Genomic DNA, 27,884 nt, shown 5'->3' with positions numbered 1-27,884 from the left:
GATCTGGAGAAATACTTTTTCAGAATAAAATTAAACATACTTTCACGTAAAATCAGATTTCGAAAAAAAAAAAAAAAAAAAAAGTAAGCCGAAGAGGGGATATTAACCGCGAAAATGCAAGTTTTGTGCAAGCTGACTGTCGTTTCATAGTGATTTTAATGTGTATGAGGGTTCGCCGACTTTGTACAAAAAATCGGATATAACGACAATCCGTCATAGCGAGTAAATTTTCGCTGTTGTGAATTCTCGCTATAACGGACTTCTACTGTATATTGAAATTTAAATGTGACAAAACTTCTGAAATAGCTCTCTAGGTATAACTTACTGCTATGTTATGTTACTGCTGTTATTTTCTACAAAACAGCAATTATTTTAATTTAGCTTAGAATGTACAAACTGATAATACTTAACAATAAGAGATAAAATATTTACAAGTATTACAATCTACATGTTGATGGGAAAAGGAGCAAATAAAACTTGTGCGCTGATAACCAAGAGGATTCAATGAACCTGCAGAAAGAGATACAAGCTACATATTAACTACTAACTGCTGCTGCTGCTGTTGCTTCACAAGCTATTATATTGTTATTTTGGTGCGGTAAATTACCGTATGTACCTCATTGACATTGTCATTACAAATCGTAGGCGTAAACTTTGAAAAATTGTGTTTATAGCATTATGATTTAGTCCTACACAAAATTATTTATGATACATAACCTTAAGCAAATCAGTATTATTCCCTGGTTCATCTTATTTCACTATCACAAGGGTTCTCTTGTCAACTTCTTCATTAACCCTTTTGTCTTCTTTTATCGTTTCTTCACACCATCTTCATTACTACACCTGGTATAATCATAGATGACACATTCCTTCGCTTCTCTGCACTGCATCCTTGATTCATGTAAAATAGACTGAAAACTGCTATCAAGTGCCATGTAGTGACAGAATTTTTTACTACATAGTACTATGAACATGTACCTATAACAAAGACCATAGAATGAAAGACACAAGGACAGAAAAAAGAGTGATTTCAATATCGAAACAACTACACAGAACTGCACTGTAACTCCCTCGGTGTAAACATGGTATTAGAGAACTTACTCCTCCGATAATCAGATGCCAAGTCAACCTGTCCTAATTCTCACTATTGAAGCACCTGAAAACAGCCCCACATTAAGTGTGAAACTTCAACACGGTAATTACCGGGGAGTTGGCCGTGCGTATAGAGGCGCGCGGCTGTGAGCTTGCATCCGGGAGATCGTGGGTTCGAATCCCACTGTCGGCAGCCCTGAAGATGGTTTTCCGTGGTTTCCCATTTTCACACCAGGCAAATGCTGGGGCTGTACCTTAATTAAGGCCACGGCCGCTTCCTTCCCATTCCTGGGCCTTTCCTATCCCATCATCGCCATAAGACCTATCCGTGTCAGTGTGGCGTAAAGCAAAATAGCAACACGGTAATTATCATATGTGAAAACAAAAACTCTAAAATATGTGATTTGATGTAAGGTCACTAAAACTATGTAGAATACTTACCAATTAAAAAAAAAAAAAAATTAAAAAAAAATGTTAAATTAAATTCAGTTATATTAACCCTAACATAGAGGTTTGTGAATATATAACTTCCCAACTTCGAAATTACATAGAAATCCCAGCTCTAGTCATGACAGTCTCCCTATCACACTTTTTCTTAAATCTTGTTGTTCTGGTTATAACTTCAGGGACTGATTTCATGCATCTGCCCATGGTACCTTTTCCGTAGCACACATGTCCAACTCTTCAAAGGTATTACAAGCTGCACATGCTTATACCTGGTTATACTGAGGATTGATTGGCTCAACCATAAAAGGAAAACTTACTTTGGAACGTACAACTCAAATAAGCTGCCTAAGAGGAATCTTCTTATTCACTGTCCTTTGTAAGGGGTATATTATACTACTTGGTTCCGATGTCTCCATTTGATTCTGTCGGTCATCGATCATTTAGGGGTGGAGATGTATGCTCGTATTGCTATGGAGAATATCGCCCTTTTTTGTTAAGGTTGTCCATTGGGTCTCCTTCCAACAGCTTTCAGTGCGTAGTTCATCTAGGCAGTTCTATTGGCTTCTACTCAGAGCACACTCAAACCACCACAGTCGGCTTTCGCAGATTCTCTCTTGCATCGACATAACACTCAAGTATTGTGCGATAGATCTTAATTTGGAGAATGCCCATCATCCAGCACTCTTAGGTGTCACCTGTTGTTCACCTCTTCCTTCAGAATGCATTGAGCCTTGTACTGACCTCTTCAATACGTAGGTTATCGTCTACAACTGTTTTGTATCAGGTCTTTGCCACCAACTTGGAATTATTCTGATTACTTTTGGATCGAATTTGCCATGTTAACCCTCAGCAAGCGTCGCGACACTTGTGGAACATAACCAGTGTTGTGAGGTCCAGGGGACCGCATGTGTTTGGAGGCTGAATAAGGTTTTCTGTTTCTGAAAAATGACATTAGATCGACAGTGCTGTGCTTTTAGTTATTAATTCTAATCATTTATCCTAATTTCACTAAGAAATAACTCCATATGCAGTTATTAATGTGTTTTTGACATATTATGTAGCTAATCAGTCAATACTGATCTGCATATAGGGCAGTTGCCCAGGTGGCAGATTCCCTGCCTGTTGTTTTCCTAGCCTTTTCTTCATTGATTTCAAAGAAATTGGAAATTTATTGAACATCTCCCTTGGTAAGTTATTCCAATCCCTAACTCCCCTTCCTATAAATGAATATTTGCCCCAATTTGTTCTCTTGAATTCCAACTTTATCTTCATATTGTGATTTTTCCTACTTTTAAAGACGCCACTCAAACTTATTTGTCTACTAATGTCATTCCACTCCATCTCTCCGCTGACAGCTCAGAACATACCACTTATTACATTTTATAAACCTTACTTTATTTATTTATTTGGCGTATGATGAATAATGACAACCTATAAACTATTTACACAACCAGTGAAAGATGAGTAGAAAGTATATACAAATTATGATATCTATACAGTCAAAGAAAGCAATTTCCAAAGTTTGAAAGAACAAGAAGAAAACACAATATATTTACATCACTATCCACCTATCAACTCTGACAGTTCGTATATACACATTGAGTGCGAGTGATGCACATCTCACTAAATGTGAATGTCCAAACCCGCCACCCACTTAACTGCTTTGGGTGTTGCTGAGTTGAGGTCTTCCATGGTGCCATTGAAAGCACTGAGTGGACATTCCTGCACTACATGTTTCATCGTTTGTCGAACCTCCCCACAATCACAGTATGGAGAAACTGACCAGCCCTAGATGTGTAAAGTAGATGATAATCTACCTACTCCACATCTCATGCGATTTAGTCTACTCCAGGTGCAGCGTGGCAGATCGAAGCCTGCCGGTTTTGTGGATGGGTTATCAATATCCACTATTGCTCGAGGTGGGGATAAAGACCACTCTGTTAACCATTTAGAGGTGGGGTTGAAGTCGCTGGATGTTATCTTCACGGCAGTCTTCCAAGCAGGCTGGCGAGACTTAAGGCGTGTGCATTTCTGTCTGATATCCTCATGAACAGGTAGATGTTCATTCTTCAGCATTCTGGTCCATAGCTGAAAAAGGGCCTTCTGTCTCCTGATATGTGGAGGTAGTATATTGCTGAGAACCGGTAACCATTGGGTCGGTGTAGCACGAAGTGTACCAGTTATGATCCGCATGGTTTGACGAAGTTGTGAATCTACTAGCTGTGTGTGAGCACAGTTAAGCCAGACACCAGTGCAGTATTCTGCTGCAGAATAGACCAAGGCCAGAGATGTTGTCCTTAATATGTTTCCATCTGCTCCCCAAGAAGTTCCAGCCAGTCGTTGGAGAATGTTACTACGACTTTTCAGTTTGTTGGCGGTTTTCTGCAGGTGATTTTGTACGTAAGAGGCCTGTCCAATGTTACTCCTAAGTAACTGGGATTGGCACAGTATTGTAGTTCATGACCCTTGAAGAATACCCTTGGATGGTAGTTCGCTTCTGCATTGTTCAGATGGAATGTAGATGTCACTGTTTTCTGTGGGTTGGGATGAAGATACACTGAAGAAAATGGAAATTGCAACACCCAGAAGGAGTGGTACTACATTGCTGCAATTGAACATGCAGGATGAGTGTTCGGTTGTGATTCGATGATTACACTTTCGGGTCCCTCTGACTGCAAATTTTGACAACAATCAATACAGGATGTGCCCACCACGAGCTGCAATACATTGATGAATTCGCCGAGGCATGGAGTCAATAAAGCCCTGGATCACTTCCTGAGGAATTGTGGCCCATGCTTGCTGCACTGCACGGGTCAGTTGTTCCAGAGTTGTGGGAGGCTGAGAACGGTTGGCCAGTTGTCGACCCATCATGTCCCACACATGCTCAATAGGACTGAGGTCCGGGGACCTGGCGGGCCATTCTAAGGTTGTGATGTCGTGGAGAGCTTCTCTGGAGATGCATGCAGTGTGAACCCGGGCATTATCCTGCTGAAACATCCCATTAGCGATGTTCGCCATCATAGGGACAACCACTGGATTGAGTACCCTATCAAAGTACTGTCGAGCAGTCATAGTGCCCTCAACAAGCACTAATTGTGATTTCACATTAAAGCCAATAGCTCCCCAGACCATAATGCTTGGTGTTGGCCCTGTGTGCCTCTCGACAATAAGATTTGGGCGGCCCCTCTCCCCGGTACGTCGGCGCACACGATTCCGGCGATCACTGTGGGCAAGACAGAAGCGAGATTCATCACTAAAGACGACCCTAAGCCATTCATCAACCCACGTTGATCTTTCTCAACACCAGGCCAGCCTTACACGTCGCTGTTGTGGGGTCAATGGAACACCTTCTGGAGGGACACGGGCTCGTAAGCCAGCTCCACGCAGGCGATTACCAACTGCTTGTTGTGTAACGTGGGGTGCCACAGCTGCTCGAATTGGCGCTGGTGTTGCATGGGGTTCCATCCGGGCCATCCGAATGATGCGGCGCCCTCTCTCACAGTTGTCCGTCGCACTGGGCCTGTGCCAGGTCTACGAGTGTGGGTACCTTCATTTGACCACTGCTGCCATACACGTTGTACCGTAGATGCCTGTCGGCCAACACGTGCAGCGACAGTCCTTAGCGATAATCCAGCCTCACAGCCCAATTATCCGAGCCCTCTCAAACGGCGACAGTTGTTGATAGCGTGCTCTTCTCTGTCATCCAGGCATGTTTGACGGGGAACACTTCACTGCACAGACTGCAAGTCGACTACGCTCCACCAGAGAGTATATACTGGAGTTGATTCCTCCGTGACCAATCACATGGGGAGACCTGTAGCAACAATCCAATGGGTCTGAAACGTTGATCGTTTACATACCTACATGGCATCGTTCCATATCTTAAAAATCAACACAAACGACCAATGCCTTCATGGTGTTGCAATTTCCATTTTCTTAAGTGTACCATCTTTGAAAGTAGTCATCCAACAGTTCAAGGTGTCGTTAAGAACTATTTCAGCGTCTGCGAAGTTGGGTCGTTGAATTGTAAGGCAAATACCGTCCGCATATATGAACTTTCGGGACACTGTTTCAGGCAGGTCGTGGTTGTATAAGTTGAAGAGAGTAGGAGATAGAACCGACCCTTGAGACAGACCATTGTTGACTTTGTGGAATTTGCTTCTGTTGTGTTCTGAGTGAACTTGAAATAGTCGGTTGCTTAACATTCTGTCAATTAGTGTAGTAATTTTTAAGCAAGGAACAGCTTTAATCAGTTCAAGCAAAACTCCTTCCCTCCAGACTGTGTCATATGCAGCTGTAGGATCTAAGAAGACAGAGACGCTTTTTAATTTCTTTTCAAAACCAACCTCCAGATATGTGGTCAAGGACAGTACTTGGTCACTGCAGTCACAGCTGGGTTGAAATCCTGCTTGCTCAACTGGAAGGAAAGCTTCGATGGCTGGTGCTATTCGGTTTAGTATCGGTCTTTCTAATAACTTGTAGGTGACGCAGAGTAGAGCTGTAGGTTGATAGCTTTGTGGGAGAGTTGGATCCTTTCCTGGTTTCAGAAGGGCAATCATTTTTGACTTCTTGAAGATTGGGGGAAGTCTTCCTGACTGAAGTATGGAGCTGAAGAATGCAGTGAGCCATCTTCTTGTAGCTGGACCACAGCTTTTTAGTAGTTCTGTGTAGATTCCATCTAGTCCTGCAGCTTTGCCATTTCGGAGTGATTTTAATCCCTCGTCAACCTCTTGTGATGTGAAAGGTTGTGAATAGGTCACGTTCGGTTGTGTTTCTTGTTTTGCCTGTTTAAGCTCAGTTTCAACCCATTTCGTGGTCAGTTTATTCCTTGTTGTTTTAGAGGTGGAAACGAGGTTATTTGCTATTGCTTCCGCCTTGATTGGGGGAATGTTGCTTTGGTGGTATGCATGTGGAATCTAATTTCCGAATAAGTGACCATGCTTTTCTGCTAGAATGGGTGAAATTCATGCCTTTTACAGTCTTTACCCACTTTTCTTTTCTAGCAAGATCAAGTGATTGTAGTAAATCTGTTGCTTTCTCGTGACTGCTATTTTCTTCGAATTCCTTACTCAGTCTGCTGGATTCTTCACTCCATCCCGGTATATAGTCTTTATGGATTCTTCTAGGAATACATGTTTTTGCTGCTGATTTTATTAAGCCAACAAACCTCATGTAGTTCTCTGGGACAGGTTTAATCCATCTGATGTTGGCATCAGTAGATGGCATAAGCAACCCAGTCTGCTTTCTGAAACTTCCAGCGAGGTCTGGGTGTAGATTGTATAACTGGGATCTGAATTCTTATTTGGTAGATTATGGGTCTATGCTGGCTGTGCGGGAAGTTATTGAGCACTTGTCTTCTAACACGGCACAATGGTGACATAAAACTGTGCGAGACAAAGCAAAGGTCTGGTGTGTAGTCGCATTTCCAGCGACCATAGTGAAACGTTCCCTTATCTTTGGGGCCATATATCAGTGCAAGGTTGTTTACTTCAGCCCATTCCGAGACCTTAGTTCCATTTTCATCGTCTTGCTTATAGCCCCAAGATGTATGGTGGCTGTTGAAATGACCAAGGATGATGTTGTTATGAGAGGGTATTATGGGAATCCGGTCAGGCCATGTTTCATTGGGTGGCCTGTAAATATTCGTTACCATGATGTCTTCTATTTGTACTGAGGTGGAGAAATAGGTTGGATGATCGCTTACTGGTAGGATACTGTAGTTGCAAATGTTATTTCTAATGTAAGTAGCAATTCCATATTTAGCATGGTTGTGAGCTGCTATCATTATAAATCCTGGTATCTTTCCCCTTGCCAATAACTGTTCAGTGTTCTCTGTGTGTGTTTCCTGTAGTACGACAATGCCAACTGAGTGCTTCTGTAAAATGCTTGATAAATACTCACTCTTGGCTCTAGTAATGCCTTTGGTGTTAAACTGGCAGATGTTGGTCTGTGGGCCAATATTCCGTGTTTGAAATTCATACTCCTTAGAAGGACTGTTGAACGAATATAGGTTATCATGACCGAGACGTCGTTTATGACAGTTCCGTCTCATCTTGATCGTAGTTGCTCGCTTAGCACCACCCGGGGGACACGTGCAGGGTAATGGTAGGTAATACCTGCGGATGTAACAGTGGATGTGGACCTCATGATTAATCCGTATTGAAAGTTGTTATGACTTAAAAACCAATTAAGGTATCGGCATAACACTCAAGTCGTTATCTTATACCTCCATTAGAAACAATCCAACCAAGTGATGCCAGCTGACCATCTGAGCAGGGTACCTGATTGTGCAATAGATCTTAATTTGGAGAATGCCCATCATCCACCACTCTTAGGTGTCACCTGTTGTTCACCTCTTCTTTTAGAATGCATTGAGCCTTGTATTGTCCTCTTCAATCAATCAATCAATCAATCAATCACTACTGATCTGCATTTAGGGCAGTCGCCCAGGTGGCAGATTCCCTATCTGTTGTTTTCCTAGCCTTTTCTTAAATGATTGCAAAGAAATTGGAAAATTATTGAACATTTCCCTTAGTAAGTTATTCCAATCCCTAACTCCCCTTAGTAAGTTATTCCAATCGCTAACTCCCCTTCCTATAACCGAATATTTGCCCAATTTGTCCTCTTGAATTCCAACTTTATCTTCATATTGTGATCTTTCCTACTTTTAAAGACACCACTCAAACTTATTCGTCTTCTGTTCAAACTTCTGATGCAAATAGTTACAGCAAATCTTCATGGCCAATACTCTGCGCCCTTCTTTAGTAACAAAATCATCACAGTCATTGAAAACAAGTCTGACCTACAACCACGTCGTAGACAGCTTTGACCAACCCCAGGCAAATTACTTGATCATCCCCCTTCCCTCTCTCTCACAAAAATGCCCCGGGCAAGAAAATTTTGTTGACTTCCCTTACAAAAACGTTAAGTGAATATTTGTAAATTTCTTGTACATTTCTTAAAATTAGGCCAAAATCTAAAATTCTAAAAGCTGAAGTTATGTTTTTAACTTTTTATTACTGGTACACACCATATCATGTTTCTGAATGAATAAATATTGAAAATGCATTTTTCAATTGTCTTAAAAAGTATTCCTAGTTTTACTCCAACTTGCAAGGCCTCCCTTTAATGTCTACTGATGTCCTCCCACGCCATCTCTCCTCTGAAAGCTCAGAACATACCATTTAATCGAGCAGCTCATCTCCTTTCTCCCAAATTTTCCCAGCCTAAACTTTGCAACATTTTGGTAACGCTGCTCTTTTGTCGGAAATCACCCAGAACAAATCGAGCTGCTTTTCTTTGGACTTTTTCCAGTTCTTGAAGCAAGTAATCCTGGTGACAGTCCCATACACTGGAACCATACTCTAGTTGGGGTCTTACCAGAGACTTATGTGCCCTCTCCTTTACATCCTTACTACAACCCCTAAACACCCTCATAACCATGTGCAGAGATCTGTACCCTTTATTTACAATCCCATTTATGTGATTACCCCAATGAAGATCTTTCCTTATATTAACACCTAGATACATACAATGATCCCCAAAAGGAACTTTCACCCCATCAACGCAGTAATTAAAACTGAGAGGACTTTTCCTATTTGTGAAACTCACAACCTGACTTTTAACCCCGTAAATTCCTTACAATATATAAAACATTTATGAACAGTTGTGAAACCTCAAACTTACATAATGAGTTGATGTAGTAAACGAAAAAAGGGGCTCTGCACGTCTGGATAATTGAGTATAAATAACTTAAGGTGCAGATAATTGAGTTTCTACTGTGTGTAATCATTCTTTTGGCTTGAGAAGTAGTTTGTGACATAGGAAAAAAAGTTATAACTATTTTTTTTACTGAATTCCTGGTAATTCTGTTGACTTTAGAAGTAAGTAAGTAAGTAAGTAAGTAAGTAAGTAAGTAAGTAAGTAAGTAAGTAAGTGCTCATTGTAGCTGGAACAATCATGAAGCTCTATTGGTTTGTAAAATATCCATGCATTTAGTTTATATTTTGGTGTTTCAGGGTGTGCAATATATATTATATATTTGTATCTGACAAAATTACCAGTGCAGATTTATAAATAACTGAAGTAAATAGCCCATTGCTTTGTTGTTATCATTACCACAACAAGATCATTGTTGTTAAGTCAGCCCCAAAATATTTTAAAAAAATCATATATACAAAATCTGTGTGTTTCTTATTCATACAAGAAGTCTGTGTGTAATTATTCTTTTGGCTTGAGAAGTAGTTTGAGACGTAGGAAAAAAGTTATAACTATTCTTTTTACTGAATTCCTGGTAATTCTGTTGACTTTAGAAGTAATTACGTAAGTTTTGAAAAGATTTGTATGGTGTTATTCACTTGAATTAGTAACCATTCAATAAATCTCTTTAAGGAGAGCATTCATGAATCCTTTTGCATCATTAATCAAAGAAAAACATTCCTTATATAAATATACATGTTTTCTATAGCATTTTGAGACATTTAGTTTTTGACATTAACTAAAAACATTGTTTCAAGTAAAATCATAACTTTTTTTAAAATAAGAAAGTTGTAGTTCCTAGTTGTTAAAACATATTTCTCTTCATTCTCCGTCCCCCTTATATCTTATTGGGAACCTTCCTGTGTTGCTTAAAATTAAGAAATAGAAAAATCAGTAAGGTTTATGTAATAGTATTTTTTTTCATTCTGTTGCAGTTTTATGACAAAAAGAAGGAGACTCCTAGGAAATCACTTTTACCTCGAGTAAACCCAATGATATCACCTTCAAAAGTTAGGGTCTCACCACTTTTTCCTGATATATATCTCTGTGATAATTGTGATGCAGAGTTCAAGACATTAGATGAAGTGAAGGTGAGATAATTTTCTAAATTCTTGGTACACGTTTTATAATAGATGTTTGTTTGTGAAAGGTAATTATGAGTGTGTGTAAATAAATTTCAGCTATTCGTTATACGGCATCATCATTCATCGCTAGTTCCTGTTTTCCAGCTATGGCTGGGTGGGGGAAAGATGGTCCCTCTTATTTTCTTTTATGATTCCACCACTCCCCATTTAACACAGTTGTTCCAATCCAAATTCTGCTGGCTTATGCTGTTTTGAACTAAGTCCATACAGTGTTTTCGGACTCTCTTGCTTTCTACTTGCCCTTCCATCAATTGTTTTAGCATTCTTTCATCACTGATACTTTTAAAATGTCCAAATCAACTACGCCAGTTCTTTCTCCATTTTGCCATTGTCATTGACCAGGTTTTGGCTGCATATGCTATTATGGGTACTGGTATTTAATATATCTTATACCTAGTTTCTTTTGCTTTCATCGACACTTCTTTATCCTATAGTAAGTTTGATAGAAATGTGCCTTAAGTCAGAGTTTTCTGAAATGTAATCGATTGCTTGTTTTCTCCATATCTTGAGCATTTCTTATATGTCTTTCTGGACCTATATTCTTCCAGTTACATTTCTGAAATCAACTGCGGGGCTGTGAGCTTGCATCCGGGAGATAGTAGGTTCGAATCCCACTATCGGCAGCCCTGAAAATGGTTTTCCGTGGTTTCCCATTTTCACACCAGGCAAATGCTGGGGCTGTACCTTAATTAAGGCCACGGCCGCTTCCTTCCAACTCCTAGGCCTTTCCTATCCCATCGTCGCCATAAGACCTATCTGTGTCGGTGCGACGTAAAGCCCCTAGCAAAAAAAAAGTAGAAATAAACTGCCATGATTGCATCGTAACTGTTCTATCACTCTTATTATTGTTGTTATTGTTTGGGTCATTTGTCCATAGACTGGTTTAATGCAGCCATCCATGCCACCCTATCCTGTGTTAACTGTTTCATTTCTATGTAACTACTACATTCTGCATCTGTACTAATCTGCTTGTTGTGTTCATACCTTGCTGTACCCTTACCATTCCTACTATTTGCACTTCCCTCAGAAACCAAATGAACAAGTCCTGGGTGTCTTAAAATGTGTCCTACCATTCTATCTCTTCTTCTCGTCAAATTTAATCCAATCGATCTCCTCTCACCAATTAGATTCAGTATCTCTTTATTCGTGATTTGATCTACTCATCTCACCTTCAGTATTCTCCTGTAACAGCACATTTCAAAAGCTTCTATTATCTTTCTTTCTGATCCATGTACCATCCTGTTTCACTTCCATACAATGCCACGCTCCTGAAGAAGACATTCAAAAACACCATTCTGATTCCTGTGTCAGTCTTCAAAGTGAGAAAATTTATTTTCTCTGCCCCTTATGCATGGAGGACACCCACGGTATCCCCTGCCTGTTGTAAGAGGCGAATAAAAGGGGCAACCATGAGATGGTGTTTTTGGAACCATAAGATTACCTGTGATTAGTACCGTTACGTGAGGAACACCGTGGATCAACGTTGCCTGCGATTAGTACCACTATGTGAGGAACATCACGGGTCTGGGCATTACCTGTGATTATTACGACTGTGTGAGGAACACCATGGGTCTCCATTACCTGCGAGTAGTACCATTATTTGACAAACACCATGGGTTTACTTTACCAGTGCTTAGTACCATTATGAGGGGCTAGTGACCTTCATTTTGTACCTCTTTATAAACAACAAGCATCATCGATATAGGATTTTGCCTTGGAATCAGTCCCTTGTTCCATTTATTTCATTGTTTTAAGTTATTTTATGGAAAGGTGAGGGCATTGCGGGTTGGATCCTTTGATTGTTTTAAGTTCATAATCATTTTTCATTGTCATCTTGTTGAAATCTAGTCAGTGGATGGATTTAGGAATTTTGGTAATCATTAAGGGCCTGATGACCTAGATGTGATCCACTTTAAAGAACTATTATTATTACACTAATTTTAGTACGATATATCTCCTTATATAAATTTTGTACAGAAAAATCGATACATAGTGCTTTTTAAGCAAGTATTATCTACCAAATTACAAATTACAAAACTAATGCATGGATTTCTTAAGAAAGATCTTGTGCTAATCTGCATTTTATGTCCTCCTTACTTCTGCTGTTGTTAATTATTCTACTAACCTTGTAACAGTATTCATTTACCTCCTTTGAGGCAACACTCCTGAGATAAACAGATATTTTTACCTAATGCATGGATTTCTTAAGAAAGATCTTCCTTGCTTGTGCTAATCTGCATTTTATGTCCTCCTTACTTCTGCTATTGTTAATTATTCTACTAACCTTGTAACAGTATTCATTTACCTCCTTTGAGGCAACACTCCTGAGATAAACAGATATTTTTACCTAATGCATGGATTTTCACGAAACTTTGTTGGAATGTTACTTTCATAAAAGTAGAGATATCATGAACATTTCCTTCATATACAGTTAATTTTTTCCAAAATAAGTTTTTTGAAATAAAAAAATTGAATTCCATTTCTTCATGAAATTTAATTGACATGTAAATGGAAATTTGTAATTTGGTAGATAATACTTGCTTAAAAAGCACTATGTATCGATTTTTCTGTACAAAATTTATATAAGGAGATATATCGTACTAAAATTAGTGTAATTTTTATGTTCTAAAATTTTTGACTTAAAAATCCCTACTACATGAAAAAATTCTGCAATAAAAAATTCCATATGCAGGTTTCCTAATATAGCTGTGATACATATACCATACAAATTTTGTTACTTTTGGCAGAATATTATGGGAGAAAAGTGGGATTTAAATGTAAAATTACAATTGGCAGGAAAATTAACACTTTCAACACTATGCCCGTATGGGATATGGGCGCACTGCTTTCCTGCTTCTGGACGGTGCCTGTATGTGATACGGGCATGATTTTCTCATGTGTTCATATCCAGCTGCACATATCACGTACGGTTCCCGTCCCTTGGTTGGAGGTAATAGTTCATCTAGTGACCACTAGAATGCAGCAGTTATCGGGAATTTCAAACTGAAACGATAAACAGGGTATTTTCTCCTTGCCCTGGCCTCTACTGAAGCACTCGGTGTGCGCACGCCAAATCTGTCACGCTGTCAGCTGTGTTACTGTGTAAACATGTCTTCGCCGCCTCAATGATAGTGATATTTGGGATATTTTATCGGGAGTAGCGGGTTCAGAGATGGATGAAAGTGATGACGACCCTGCTTACGAACCGGATAACGTATCAAGAGATAGTTCAGGTAAGATTTTTATTTATTACGTAACTTTGGAACGTAAGTGTTTAGCTGTATTATTTTACTCCGAATACAAACAATAGAAATACTTTCCGTACAGAAATTTGGGTTTATTTTTTTCATTTAGACGAAGAGACGCAGGCTGATGATTCACCTGTGCCGGGAACATCTGCTAGATCATCTGAACCTGATCAATGAACAGTTATTACCCATTTGCACGGAAGACAGTGAAATGGTGGGAAAAAACTCTTCTTCCATTTGTTCCGTATGTCTGTTGTGAATGGTTTCATTCTATATGAAGAGATCTCAAAATCAAAGATATCTCTTGTGGATTACATGAGAGTGATCAGTTCGCGGTTAGCAGCTAAAGGTGGAGACATCTCAAGGCTGGAACCTACTCCCTCCCCCAGTGTTGACAGGAGTTTTGCTTGCCATTTTCCAGAAAAGGTTCCTCCAACGAACAATAAAGTGAATGCTACTCGTTATTGCAAGGTATGCTCAGACAGGGGCAAGAAGGAAAGTGGTAAGCGCGTCAGAAAAGAGAGTAGATGGTGGTGCAAGGAGTGCAAAGTAGAACTGTGTATAGTCCAGTGTTTTCAGGACTACCATACGAAAACAAACTATTCCTAAATAGGTAAATATTTTATTCCACTGCATTTGTGTTTATTTGTGGCCTAAGTAGTCACATTAAATGATTATTTTTTATTGTTTGAGCAAGCTTGTTGGTATAACCTCAATGTAAACATTTTTTTCCATACTATTTTTTCATGTTTTTCAAAAGACTAGTATAATTAAATTACTTCAGATATTCACTTGTTGATTAACATCTTCATTTTGGATGGTTGACACCTTCATATGGTACAGACATTAGGCATGTAATATGTTTCGCTGTTCCATAATGTGTTAAAAATTAGCAAAAAGACCCAGTTCACAGCCAGGATCCATGTTAAAATATGGTAGTGTTGAAAGTGTTAAGCAAAGTTCAACTGACGTTTTCTTCCTGATTCATTACTTAAAAGTCATCAGAACTGTATGTGTTTCCTTCCTTTTCTTTCTTAGCAGCTTCTGTACGAATACTGGTAACTCTGGAAGCTGCTTCTTCCCCTTCTCCAAAGAACTGAAAATGATTCACCTGCATTTTGTTTTTCACAATGCAACTTTTCCTGAGTCGAAGCTATGGGGATTGTAGTGTATGTCATGTTATGTCATGATTGTAGGCTGTAGGTGCAGGACTTGCATGGCTTGAAGTTGATGCGACACTTTCCTGATGAGAACAATCCAAGTCCGATAACATTTCATGACCTTTTGTCCCTGGTTTCTTCAATGGAGACTCCTGTTTCGTAATAGCTGATCTCCATCTCTTTCCTATCAAAAGTTCAGCAGTTCGTCGCTTAGCTAAGGCTGATTTATGTTTACGCATATTGTTTATTCCCTTGGATACACGCTATCAATTATTACAGCACACTATCTTTCAATAATAATAATAATAATAATAATAATAATAATAATAATAATAATAATAATAATAATATCTTGATACGCAACTACAAGAAGTTAACTTGGGTGCTTGCTTTACAAAAGTAAACAGACTGGCTACCCCTACAGAACTCACAAAAAAGATTAAATATACATGAATATCAAAACTTACAGTTGTCGGCACTGTTGTAGTACCATCAGGAATACCAATACAAGCATACAATGTTACTCAATGACATTCGAGTCCTGAAATACACTAGTGTCCAAAAGTTAAGCATAATCACTAAACGGGGCCATACCGCCTGATAGGAATGTCAGACGGATTGAACAAACGGAAGCTGACTCACACACAATATGTCACACATCTTGTCCAAAAATACAGTGTCGGGAAGGTTCTAATAGCTAAGGTACACCTTTGACAACAACTAACAAAACTTGGCAATGTCTTCCACAACAAAATATGCTGTTAATAGGGTGTATGGTTACCCCTGACACCCACACATGCTTCGCAGTGACGTCACATCCTCTCTATCAGATGGTCCAAGAGCTTTTGTGGCAGTCGATCCCATGCCTCCGAAAGGGCAATGCGAAGATCTTGGAGGGTCCTTGGTGGAGGCTGATGGGATGCAATTCGCCTCCCCAATGCATGCCAGGCATGTTCTATAGAATTCAGATCCGCAGACCTCGCTGGCCAGTCAATACGATGAATGTCTTCCCCAGCCAGACATTCATCCACCAGAGCAGCACGGTGCGGTCGGACATTATCGTCCATTAAGAGGAAGTCTGGACCAACCGCACCTCTGAAGAGTCGAACATGTGGTCCCAGTACCTCATCCCTGTATCTCCGAGCGTTAACAGTGTTCCTCGGACCACCATGAAGATGTGCAGGTCCGTACGGCCATTCAACATGATGCTGCTCCACACCATGACGCCACCACCACACTGGTCCCATTCCACGATGTTCCTTTGGTTGTATCGGCTACCCGGTTCTCTCCAGATTATGTGCGACAGGAATCGGTCTTTAAACTGAAGCGGGATTCATCTGTGAAGAACATATGCCTCCATTCATTCATGGTCCAGTTTCGATGTTGATGGCTCCACAGTAAAAGGGCCCGTCTCTGTGCTGGAATGAGCAGGACACACACAGCTGGACTTCGGGCAAATAGGATGTGAATATGTCTACGGTTCATTAAATCCGTGATTTTGTTGCATTTTCCTGTTAGAGTCATAACATTTAAGGTTCCAATCCGAAGCTTGTTTCTATGATCGGTTCTTCTTGTGCATCTTGAATGAACATCGGAGACTTCGTCGTCATTAGTTCCAAGAGTACGTGAAGTATTGTCGACATTCAGAATATTTTTCTTTCTGATGCTCATTTTCTTTTTGAAAACAACCGCATTGTACTCCTGTACTGACTTGCTAGGCCTAACGCACTACAGGATTTTCTTTCAGGGTGGTCTCCCTTAACCTTTGGCAGTCCCCTGCCTCACTGCAAGGCAGCACCTGATGAATTTGTGTGTTATTTCCCACACAAAGGTCTCATCTTATCCAACCTCCTAAGAGAAAACTCCTCTGCTCGCAGCTATTGGTTTTCCCTTAGTTTGCCAGGTTTGGTATCGGCCGCCAGACCCTTGGCCAGACAGTGGCAGGTAGTATAGTCCACTGTCGCATACAGTAGCAGAATTTATTCCGACCTGACCTTATTCTTATATTCTTATTCATTATTAAACTAAATCCTGCTCTTTCTGCCAACGTACTTCACTACATCTAACTTTAGTGTATCCATTTCTGTTTTCATATTCTCTAACCTACCACAATACTTCTAACATTCCATGTTCCGACTTGCAGAATGTCGGTAGCCATCTTCTTGTTGATTGCTCCCTCACGTGTAGGCCCCACCTGGAGATCAGAATGGGACTATTTTACCTCCAGAATATTTCACCCGGAAGGAAGCCATCATCACTACACCATTCATACGGAGAGAGAGCTGCATGCTCACGGAAGTTAGTTACTGCTCTAGTTTCCTGTTGCTTTCAGCCATCTTGCAGTATCAGCATAGCTAAGCCATGTTAAGTATTATTACAAGGCCATATCATTCAATCATCTAGACTGCCGCCCTTGCACATTCCGAAAGTCTGCTACCACCTTTCGATGAACCATTCGTTAGTCTAGTCTTTCAACAGATACCCGTGTGATATGGTTGCACTGCTTGGCTATCTGCTTCACTGGGACGTACATGCCTCCCCACCACGGCAAGGTCACATGGTTCGCAGGGGAGGCTATCACTCTTATTGTTCTCTTTTCTTTGGTATGGTCCAGTCATGAGAATAGTGCAGGGTATTTTCTGTACATGTAAAATTCTCTGATATTGTACCTTTGTTGTTGTTGTTGTTGTTGTTTTTCTTGTTCTTGTTGTTTCCTGCCTTCTCTGAGTGAAGCAAAATTGTCAGTGGGTTGAATCTTGGTTAACTTGGGGAACTGGAATGAGCTCAATGGTGAGAAATGTTCTTCACCTCCGGGATGATAATGAATCACTATGGTACGTTACTGAAATCAGAGAGGCACGAAAATACAATTCTCTGAGAAAACTTTATACATCTCTCATTTAAACTGCACTAATTTTACTCACAGATTTGAACTTGTTTTGCTTTGTGTGGCTATTGCAACTTAGCGTAGCCCTTTCAAGACAGACCCTGTGATGAGAAGGGATGACTTCTGCCATGAAGTTGTTAATAGTAAAGTACAGTAGCTAGTATGGTGTAATCGCAATAATATTAATTACCTATATTGTACCAGTAAAATATAGCCCAGATTTACTATTTTATTTATAATTGCACGAGTTATGTCTCAGAGCAGTTCCAGGTAAATTATAGCTAGGGCTTGGTACAGGAGGAAGGGTCCTATCTACAAGAAAACTTGGAAGTTCTTTTAGAGAATGAAGATTATTAAAATAAATGCATGTTGAATTGCGTATCACCTTGGTATAGATTTTCGTCGTCTTCAACATCGCCTATCAGGTAACCCGTACTCCCAGGTCACCATGCTGAACTGGACTGGAACTCGTTCTGCAGGCCTCTGTCGTCACCATAGAATGGAGCTGGAACACCAAGGTTGGTCAGACATGGGATCGAACTCGTACCTCTGAAGTTCTAGATGGTCTCGGACGTTCTTGCGGGGTAATCACTCGTGGTTTTTTTTTTTTTTTTTTTTTTTTTTTTTTTTTTTTTTTTTTTTTTTTTTTACGTCACACCGACACAGATAGGTCTTACGGCGACGATGGGACAGGAAAGGGCTAGGAGTGGGAAGGAAGCGGCCATAGCCTTAATTAAGGTACAGCCCCAGCACTCGTTTTATTACACACGAGTGTCCACAATTATACAGTCCCCCGACACTTATTTGACACCAATGCTTAATTTAATATTGACGTAACATGATGTCGATCTTCACTATTCCCTTGTACAGTAGATAGAATTTAACTGTTATTTAAAGATGAAGATGCGGATAGCATCGAATTAAGAAAAATAGATCACAGTTCATGAACATAAGCTTTAGAAATAACGAAACTGAAGACTGTTTACATATTATGCACAGTCCACAGTCTTTCCACTAAAATATGGTCGCACTTGACACTTAAATAAATATACGACTGCTCTAGAGTTTATCCAACGGACACTGCTGTCAGTAACGCATTAATAAATTATTAATCACTCAGGAAGAATTAACACTATCAGTTATTATGCACAGTTCAAAATTCGACTCACTTTGAATTGTGTATTGTTCACTTCAACCCAAAATTTGAAGAAATAATTGTTAGCAATTGTTACAGTTGTAAATTCACTTCACTATGAATTGAGTATCTTTCACTTTTACCCAGAGTTAATCACTTGTTCACAATCTTCTTATGTTAATTTTAAGGACAGTTCCTCTAAAGCATTGATACTTTGTCATTATATGACTTTTTCAACTAAACAGTGTTATGTGGCTGAAGATGTTTATAATATACGAAACATGTACCACTTTCAACCAATAAGTTGCCTTAAGCAATTTAGTATATTGACAAGGTGGAAAATAAAAAGTACTTAGTTGTGAATCTGTGTAAGTATGATACAGACCATGAAGCTGATTTTATGTAATGTTAATCACTTGTGTCGAAGCACACGAGTATTAATTGTGTAATATGTAATAACTCGCATATAGGGTGGTGAAAAAGTTAAAACACTTTCACGATCAGTTCTACTTAATAAGGAAAATAAGCTGACTGATTTGTAAAGAAATTCCACAGTTAATAATATAAGGCAGTCGTGTGTCACTTTGAAATTCACAACACTTGTTGGTAAGAAACTAAGTTCCACAATTATAAAGTGGTAAGCAACTAAGTTCTACAATTATAAAGACTTGCCAATGTCGAAGTTCCTATACGTGCACAAAATCTAAGTTCCAATCAATTGTCAGAACCTAAGTCCACTGTAAGACTTGTAGAATTCGAAGTTTACTATACGCGCACAAAATCTAAGTTCCAATCGACTGACAGTATTTAAGTCCACTACAAAGACTTGTCAAATATCGGAGTTTCTACTCGCCCACAGATTCTAAGTTCCAATTAACTGATATAATATAAGTCCACTATGAAGACTTGTAGAATTTGAAGATAAAATTTTGACAGCACCTTATCTCGATGAACAGAGTAATGGTGTAGTGTGGTGAGTGAGACTGGACTCCCAGCTGTGACTGACTGACTTGGTTGGGTTGAGCTCGTCTTAACCCCTCAGCGCCGACCTCTATACGTGGTATAGACCCTCTTTTCTTCCGTAGCCGCCGACCTCTATACGTGGCGTTGAAGGTTAGGTCAAATGTTCCACCTTTACAATACTATACGTGGTATAGACCCATACATGGTTTCACATTTACGGCTATAGCGCGAAGAGTTTTGGAGTTACTGATATGCAAATTGTTTTGTTTCCAAGAAGACATTTCCGGGTTTATTAGTGTTGTAAATAAGAATTGAAAAATCGTTATAATGTAGTTGTTTTTGCAAGGATAATTATTTGTTAAATAAGTCTGAGCACTAATCTCTTGCTTTTTTAAAAGTCTGTTTTCTTCGTTCTTTCCCACAGAATAAAATAAAGAAATGATGATGTGAGGAGTTTATCTTTTCATGTGATGTTCTTTGCTCTATTTGTACATTGAGAGTGCGGTTTATTTGTTATATTTGTCTTTATTTCTCAGCTTGTAATATTTTCGTAACTCTCCACGAGCGCTCTGTGTAGGCATCAGTTAGTGCTGCTTTCTGTCATACGATACGAGAACCAGTTGTTCATGGTATATATCTCGTTTGAAAGACGTTGTCTCGACCTTTTATCTGAAATATGTATCGAGTTGGTTTGTTTCGTCATAAATGTTATTCCCCTCATTCAGTTTCGTCCTGTTGCTTTCGGTCTCGCTGCAGCTTCACCAGTCCGTGTGACGCGCCGCGCTCGGCCGTGGTTTGACTGACAGTAACGTGCTTGAAATATTGTATAATTCAGATGAAAGTTTAGTCGGAAGTAGTAGTGACAGTATAAGCAGCAGTGATAATGAAATAGATGATGTAGCAGTGGTAAATGATGAGAGTGACGACGACGAGGAAACAGTACTTGGAAATTTAGTGTAAGAGACTATAGATAATTATACAGGTCAAAGAGAAGTTTTCACGGTGAATTCTGATTGCTAAATTCTCTAATAATACTCACACAGGTCACAGAGACATATATTGAGCAATTACCTTATCGGGTTCAGTTGGTGAAAGGTTTGTTTACAAAATACGCTCGGGAGGGAGGGGAACAAAATATTCAAGGCCGGCGCGCATCAGATAATACAGTTCCAAGGTTGCAGGAAAGACATTTTATCAGGAAATTAGCACCCAAGAGTTGGAAATCCAAACCTCAGAGACATTGTATCCTGTGTTCAAAACACGACGAAAAGAAGACGTCAGTGTACTGCTTGCTGCCAGGAGTGTGACTTGAGTCCCTGTCTCAAAGAGTGCTTCGAACTCTATCACACGGAACTAAATTACTAAGGAAATGTGAAACTATTATGTAATTATCTGCATGTACATAGTTCTGTCATAAGGATTTCCAAATTTCGTGAAAATTGGGCTACTCTTATACTTGTAGTAACGCTTTAAGTGAATCGATGTATTTCCGTCGTGCGTTGTTGAAATCTCATCCGGCCGCGGGGTAGGAAGCTATTTAAATGGCTGCGACGCTGAGGGGTTAAACACGATTTGTGCTATGTCATCAGATATCATGATTCCCATGAAGTTGAATAACTCGAGAATCCCTTGATGGATTTACATGACATTTAATATTAGAAACGTTTACATGATTCTCTACAAAATGACGTATCCCTGGAGTTGATAAGATCATTATTATAGGAGTTTTGAAAATTTCCTAGTCGAACATTCGGGAAGGTGTGATGTTTCTTCTAGAACACGTCAGTCCATGCAGGGTAGCACGTGGCAGAACAGGCGGGTAGCCTATCTTGCTCCTGCATCCACGTCACTCGTACAGCTGTAGCTGCTTCAGGCGGGCTCGCTCCACTGAGCGTAGACAGACCAAGCTTGCAGTAAATATCTTGCGTGATGATTAAATGTTATTTATCTAAAAAATACGGCATGTACTGCGCATAACTAGTACAATATGCAGTTAATATTCCATGGCTCTATGGGAAACCGTGCATAACTGTTACATATCCCTCACTCTCAGGGAAAAAGAAAATACTTATGAGGATTTTCTTTTCACGCTCATTTCTCAAAGTATTTTTTTAGATTAGAGGCATATTATCCAGTAAAGAAATCCAATAAAGAGTCTGCTGGGCTCATCTAATACAGTATGAAAATAGGACGATGTCATGTCCATGCCTGAAAAATATTATTGCCATAGAATCACTTAATGACATCTTTAAGCAGAGGAGGGTGGTCATACTCTAATATTAGTCGGTCGTTCAAGGCATGAGCATCAAGGCACAATCGTAGGCTACCATTGGGTTTCCTGACTATGGTGAGTTAATTGAGGTACGGTGCATTTGGAAATAATTCCGCCAGCCTCCATCTGACTAATAAGTATCCTAGTCTCATCCTTATATTTCTCAGGCACCGGGTACAGTTTGAACTTATAGGGCGATGTATCCTTGACATTGAAGTGGTGTTTGAAACCTTTCATTTATCCAGGCTTCTCATCGAAGACGTCTGGATAAGGCAGATATATCTCTTCTTCTGCCACAGCTATGTCTGCGTGGTATTCTGGGGCTTCAGTTACACTGGTGATGTAGGTGAGAAAATCAGGCCCTTTGTCACTTAAAATCGCAACTATGGGTCCCTCTTCTTCCTTGGGATCGCCCTCTTCATTTAGCACCGGGTCGTCTAGGACGGCATCGCCAATCACACCATTGACTTGAGTGCGGGGTAAATTAATCCCTTGGAGTCTATGATCTTCACCGTTGACCCGCTGTAACTCTACAAATCCGACCCTACATAAATTAATAATACTGGCAGAGTAATCTATGGTTGCCTTGTATTTTGACAGAAAGTCTGAACCTAAAATAAGGTTGAACTTCATTGGTGATACTATCAGAAAAATGTGTTCAAACAACTGTTCATTTATAACAAATTCCAGTAAAACTTGTTGCTTGCATTTTGTATTCCTATCAGGAATGATGCCGTTAATCTTGACTTGCGCTACCTGTAAAATAAGGATATCATATTTGTCCTTGATTATTGTAATTAATTTGTCAGAGATCAAAGAAACTTGCGCTCCTGAATCCAATAATGATGAAACTTGGAATTCCCCAATGGTAATGTTAATTATTGGTGGGCTACGTTGCACATGATGACGAATAGGTAGCTCGTCTTATTATAATAAACCATCATCATCAATATGCCAGTAATTGACTATGTCAATATAGAACGACCCAACCTCCTCGTTTTCGGGGAATCTTCTTTTAGGAAAATCAAAGTTGTTTTTTTTTTTCTTTTTTTTTTTTCTCGACAACACCTGTGGGACCTGGAGTTGGACCAAAGGTGTTGTTTCTTCGATGGTATTCCTGATATTTAAGAGAAGTCGCTCCAGGTTGATGACTTTCTTGTTTATTTTGTTGGAGGTAGTCCTGAGTTTCTTTCCATCGTTTATTTAAGTCATAATTATTTGAGTGTCTACTCTCTTCTTGTCGTTTATCTTGCTTTCACCAGGTAGGTTTTGTCTGGTATGTTGCCTGGCTACGGTATGGGCATTTCCTGTACCCTCTATACCGTGTAGGTGTAGGTTGAATATCTCTCTCCCTTCCTTCTTTTCGATACATTGAAGACTTTGTCTCGATTGTTCAGAAGTGTTAACCTGAACTGGATGTGCAGCGAAGTCTTCACTCTTGCTAGGATTTAAAGTACCTTGCGCACGAGCAGTGTCAAGACATCTTAGTACCACATCTAACTGGTCTAAGTTTTGGATTTTCGCAGCTACCAGGATCTCTTGAACATGAGATGGATACTGCAATGTAATGGCTTGTATAAGTTCCTTCTCAGGTAAAGGAGGGTCTAAATACGGCATCTTCTTCAACTGAGGTAACAAAAAATCGGAATATGAAGAGGTATTGATAGAGGTATTACCTTCTCGAATACAGTTGAAGTTTAATTAGATGCTGTGTTTCCGCATTCCAAAAACGCTTAATTAAAGCATCCTTATAATCTGAGTACATCTTGAGATTAAACTTGAAGACGGCGTACCAGGAAAGAGCCTTGCCTTCTAACAATCGGGCAACTGTTCTTAATTTTCCATCTTTGCTAATTTTATGTTCCTGAAAGTATTCTTCTACATTAAGCAAAATCTCCTTAGCCGTGTAGTCTTGATTGCTTGACTGAAACGTGATTCTCATTTCTCATTCATTTAAGTAAATTTGATCTCAAACTGGGATTGAACTCTATCATTTAAGCGCTGTTCTAAATGAGCATTAGATTCAGTTAAATGCCTATCCGAGTTGGCATTTGATTCTGCTAAGTTATTTAAACGCTGTTGTAGATTAGCATTAGATTCTGCTAAACGCCAATCTGCCTTAGCAAAATTAACATTAGTTTCAGCATTTGCTTTGGCATGGGCTTGAGCTAACTTATTTAAGTGTTGATCTACATTAGCAAGATTAGTGTTAGTAACATTAGATTCAGCTATGCTAGAGAGATAGTTGTTGGTCTGTGCAAGACACCGCTCTAAGTTAGCGCATGTTTCAGTACACCTAGTCTCTACATTGGCATCAGCCTCAGCATTGGACTGAGCCAAGCTATTTACATTCAGCCTAAGGGCTTCAATTGCTGCTAGAATGTTATCCATTTCTATGGCGGTTTTACTACTTTACAGTATGACACTTGGAAAATTTCAACTGCGGATTGAAATATAAGTTGCTTTAAAAGTTCAAAACCACTCAGTCCATCAAACGACAAGAACACATGATATATTTAAACACTTACTTAACATAAGTTATTTGCCATGTCCAGGGCATAAATTACACTTTATGTAAAAACACCACGTCCAGGGTGTTGTAATTGATATTTTAATGTTGATAGCACTGTTTACCTAGCTATCGTGCCCCAACGTGTAGGGTGCCACGTTTTTACCCTCCTCTCTGTACCAGTAAAATATAGCCTGGATTTATTATTTAATTTATAATCACGCAAGTTATGTCTCAGGGCAGTTCCAGGTAAATTATAGCTAGGGCTTGGTACATGAGGAAGGGTCCTATCTACAAGGAAACTTGAAAGTTCTTTTAAAGGATTCGAGTTTATTCAAATAAATGCATATTGCATTCCATATCACCTTGCTGTAGATTTTCGTAGACTTCAAAATCGCCTATCAGCTAACCCGTACTCCCAGGTCACCATGCTGAACTGGACTGGAACTCATTCTGCAGGCCTCATTTGTCACCATAGAATGGAGCTGGAACACCCAGGTTCGTCCGACATGCGATCAAACTCGTACCTCTGAAGTTCTAGATGGTCTCCGATGTTCTCCAATGATCTTGCGGGGTAATCTCTCGTTTTATTACATACACGAGTGTCCAAAATTGCACAGTCCCCCGACACTTATTTGACACCAATGCTTAATTTAATATTGATGTAATATGACGTCGATCTTCACTAGTCCCTTGTAGATAGAATTTAACTGTTATTTAAAGATGAAGATGCGGATAGCATCGAATTAAGAAAAGAAATAGATCACAGTTTGTGAACATAAGCTTTAGAAATAACGAAACTGAAGACTGTTCACATATTATCCACAGTTCGCAGTCTTTCCACTGAAATACGGTCGCACTTGACACTTACATAAATATACGACTGCTCTAGAGTTTATCCAACGGACACTGCTGTCAGTAACGCATTAATAACTTATTAATCACTTTGAGGAAGAAAAAACACTATCAATTATTTTGCACAGTTCAAAATTCGACTTAGTTTGAATTGTGTATTGTTCACTTCAACCCAAAATTTGAAGAAATAATAAAGTTAGCAATTATTATACACAGTTGTAAATTCCCTTCACTGTGAATTGAGTATTATTCACTTCTACCCAGAGTTAATCACTTGTGTCGAAGCACACGAGTATAAATTGTGTAATATGTAACCATTTGCATTTAGGGTAGTGAAAACGTTTAAACACTTTCACGATCACTTCTACTTAATAAAGAAAAAAAGCTGACTGAGTTGTAAGGAAATTCCACAGTTAATAATATAAGGCAGTAGTGTGTCACTTTGAAATTCACAACACTTGTTGTTAAGAAACTACGTTCCACAATTATAAAGACTTGCCAATGTCGAAATTCCTATACGTGCACAAAATCTAAGTTCTAATCAATTGTCAGAACCTAAGTCCACTGTAAGACTTCTAGAATTTGAAGTTTACTATATGCGCACCAAATCTAAGTTCCAATCGACTGACAGAATTTAAGTCCGCTACGAAGACTTGTCAAATATCGGAGTTTCTACTCGCGCACAGATTCTAAATTCCAATTAACTGACTGAATCCAAGTCCACTAGGAAGACTTGAATTCGAAGATAAATGTTGACAGCACATTGTCTCAACGAACAGAGTAATGGTGTAGCGTGGTGAGTGAGACTGGACTCCCAGCTGTGACTGACTGAGTTGGTTGTGTTGAGGTCGTCTTATACACTATTTGTGCTTCTATGTCATCAGATATCATGATTTCCATGAAGTTGAATAACTCGATAATCCCTCAATGGATTTACTTGAAATTTAATATTAGAGATGTTTACATGATTGTCTAAAAAATGACGTATCCCTGCAGTTGATACGATCATTATTACAGGAGTTATGAAAATTTCCTAGTCGAATATTCGGGAAGGTGTGATGTTTCTTCTAGAACACGCCAGTCCATGCAGGGCAGGGTAGTACGTGGCAGAACAGGTGGGTAGCGTATCTTGCTCCTGCATCCACGTCACTCGTACAGCTGTAGCTGCTTCAGACGGGCTCGCTCCACCGAGCGTAGACAGACCAAGCTCTCAGTAAATGTCTTGTGTGATGATTAAATGTTATTTATCTAAAAAATACGGCATGTACTGCACATAACTAGTACAATATGCAGTTAATATTCCATGGCTCTATGGGAAATCAACCCTGGAACCGTGGAGTCCGATGACTAGAATGCTGACCATTCAGGTACAGGGTCAATTTTCTTGTGATTCAGATTCTTACAGCTCAATTCTCTTACATCATGTCTGTTAGGAAATACATATGTATGGTCATTGTATTGTATTCAATGCTCATTATATGAATTGTTAACCTCCCTTTGTTGTCTATTCTCTTGTACTTTGGCTGCAACCTGTAAAGAATTTCCCTCTTGCATCTTACACCTCTCCAACATTATCACTACTCACCAGTTGATTATTCACTCTCTTTAACGTCCTGTGTCTGTCAGGTCCTGGCTAATGTATCTGGAATTTTGGCAATGAAAAGTCAACTTCCTGTGATTCAGATCTTGTAAAACTGGAGATGCCATGGCTATGATTACAAAATCACTAGTTGCATGAAAACCACAGCTTGCTTGCTGTGTAACAGTTAGCCATAATTTCTTTGTCACTTCATTGCTTGGTCCTTCTGATATTTCTTTGTGCTTGTTATTCTACTTACTGTATCTATGTGAATAATCCCTGCACCCTAATTGTAGGAAGGGGAATTTTTAAAAAAGGAAAGTTTTTTTTATTGTATAGCTTTGTTAAATATTAATACTGGAAAATTTTAAATAGTATAGTAATGCAGAACAGACATATTTATTCTACTAATTTCCAAGAGTAAAGTAATATGAATTTCTCTGGCATAAACCAATAACCAATTGTGGGAATTAACACTATTTTCATCATCTTTGGCTGGGGGAGGTTGTGCAATACTTGTTTCCCTACACACCGAGTGAGTTGGCCATGTGATTAGGGGTGCACAGCTGTGAGCTTGTATTTGGGAGATAGTAGTTTCGAACCCCACTGTCGGCAGCCCTGAAGATGGTTTTCCATGGTTTCCCAATTTCACACCATGCAGATGCCAGGGCTGCACCTTAATTAAGGTCACAGCCGCTTCCTTCCACTTCCTAGGCCTTTCCTATCCCATCGTCGCCGTAAGACATATCTGTACAATTAAAAATAGGAGAGGATTTCCACCAATCAGTACTTATTTATTGCATATATTAAGCTACAGGACCAATTTCGACCTCA

At 39.4% G+C, this 27,884-nt stretch overlaps 1 protein-coding gene across 4 annotated transcripts in view; it reads left to right on the top strand.

Annotated features, from left to right (window-relative positions):
• The window catches only part of LOC136862776 (DNA-binding protein P3A2), a 298,693-nt gene that overhangs the window by 230,948 nt on the left and 39,861 nt on the right, over positions 1-27,884 (top strand). For all 4 annotated transcript variants that reach the window (XM_067139026.2, XM_067139028.2, XM_067139027.2 and 1 more), the window contains one exon: positions 10,233-10,388. In XM_067139026.2, coding sequence (XP_066995127.1) covers positions 10,233-10,388 — 156 coding nt within the window. The remainder of the gene's footprint in view (positions 1-10,232; positions 10,389-27,884) is intronic.

This window comes from Anabrus simplex, chromosome 2 (assembly GCF_040414725.1).
Source record: "Anabrus simplex isolate iqAnaSimp1 chromosome 2, ASM4041472v1, whole genome shotgun sequence".
Lineage (NCBI taxonomy): Eukaryota > Metazoa > Arthropoda > Insecta > Orthoptera > Tettigoniidae > Anabrus > Anabrus simplex.
Note: the sequence above shows the minus strand (reverse complement) of the source record. Positions and strands in the feature narration are given on the sequence as shown.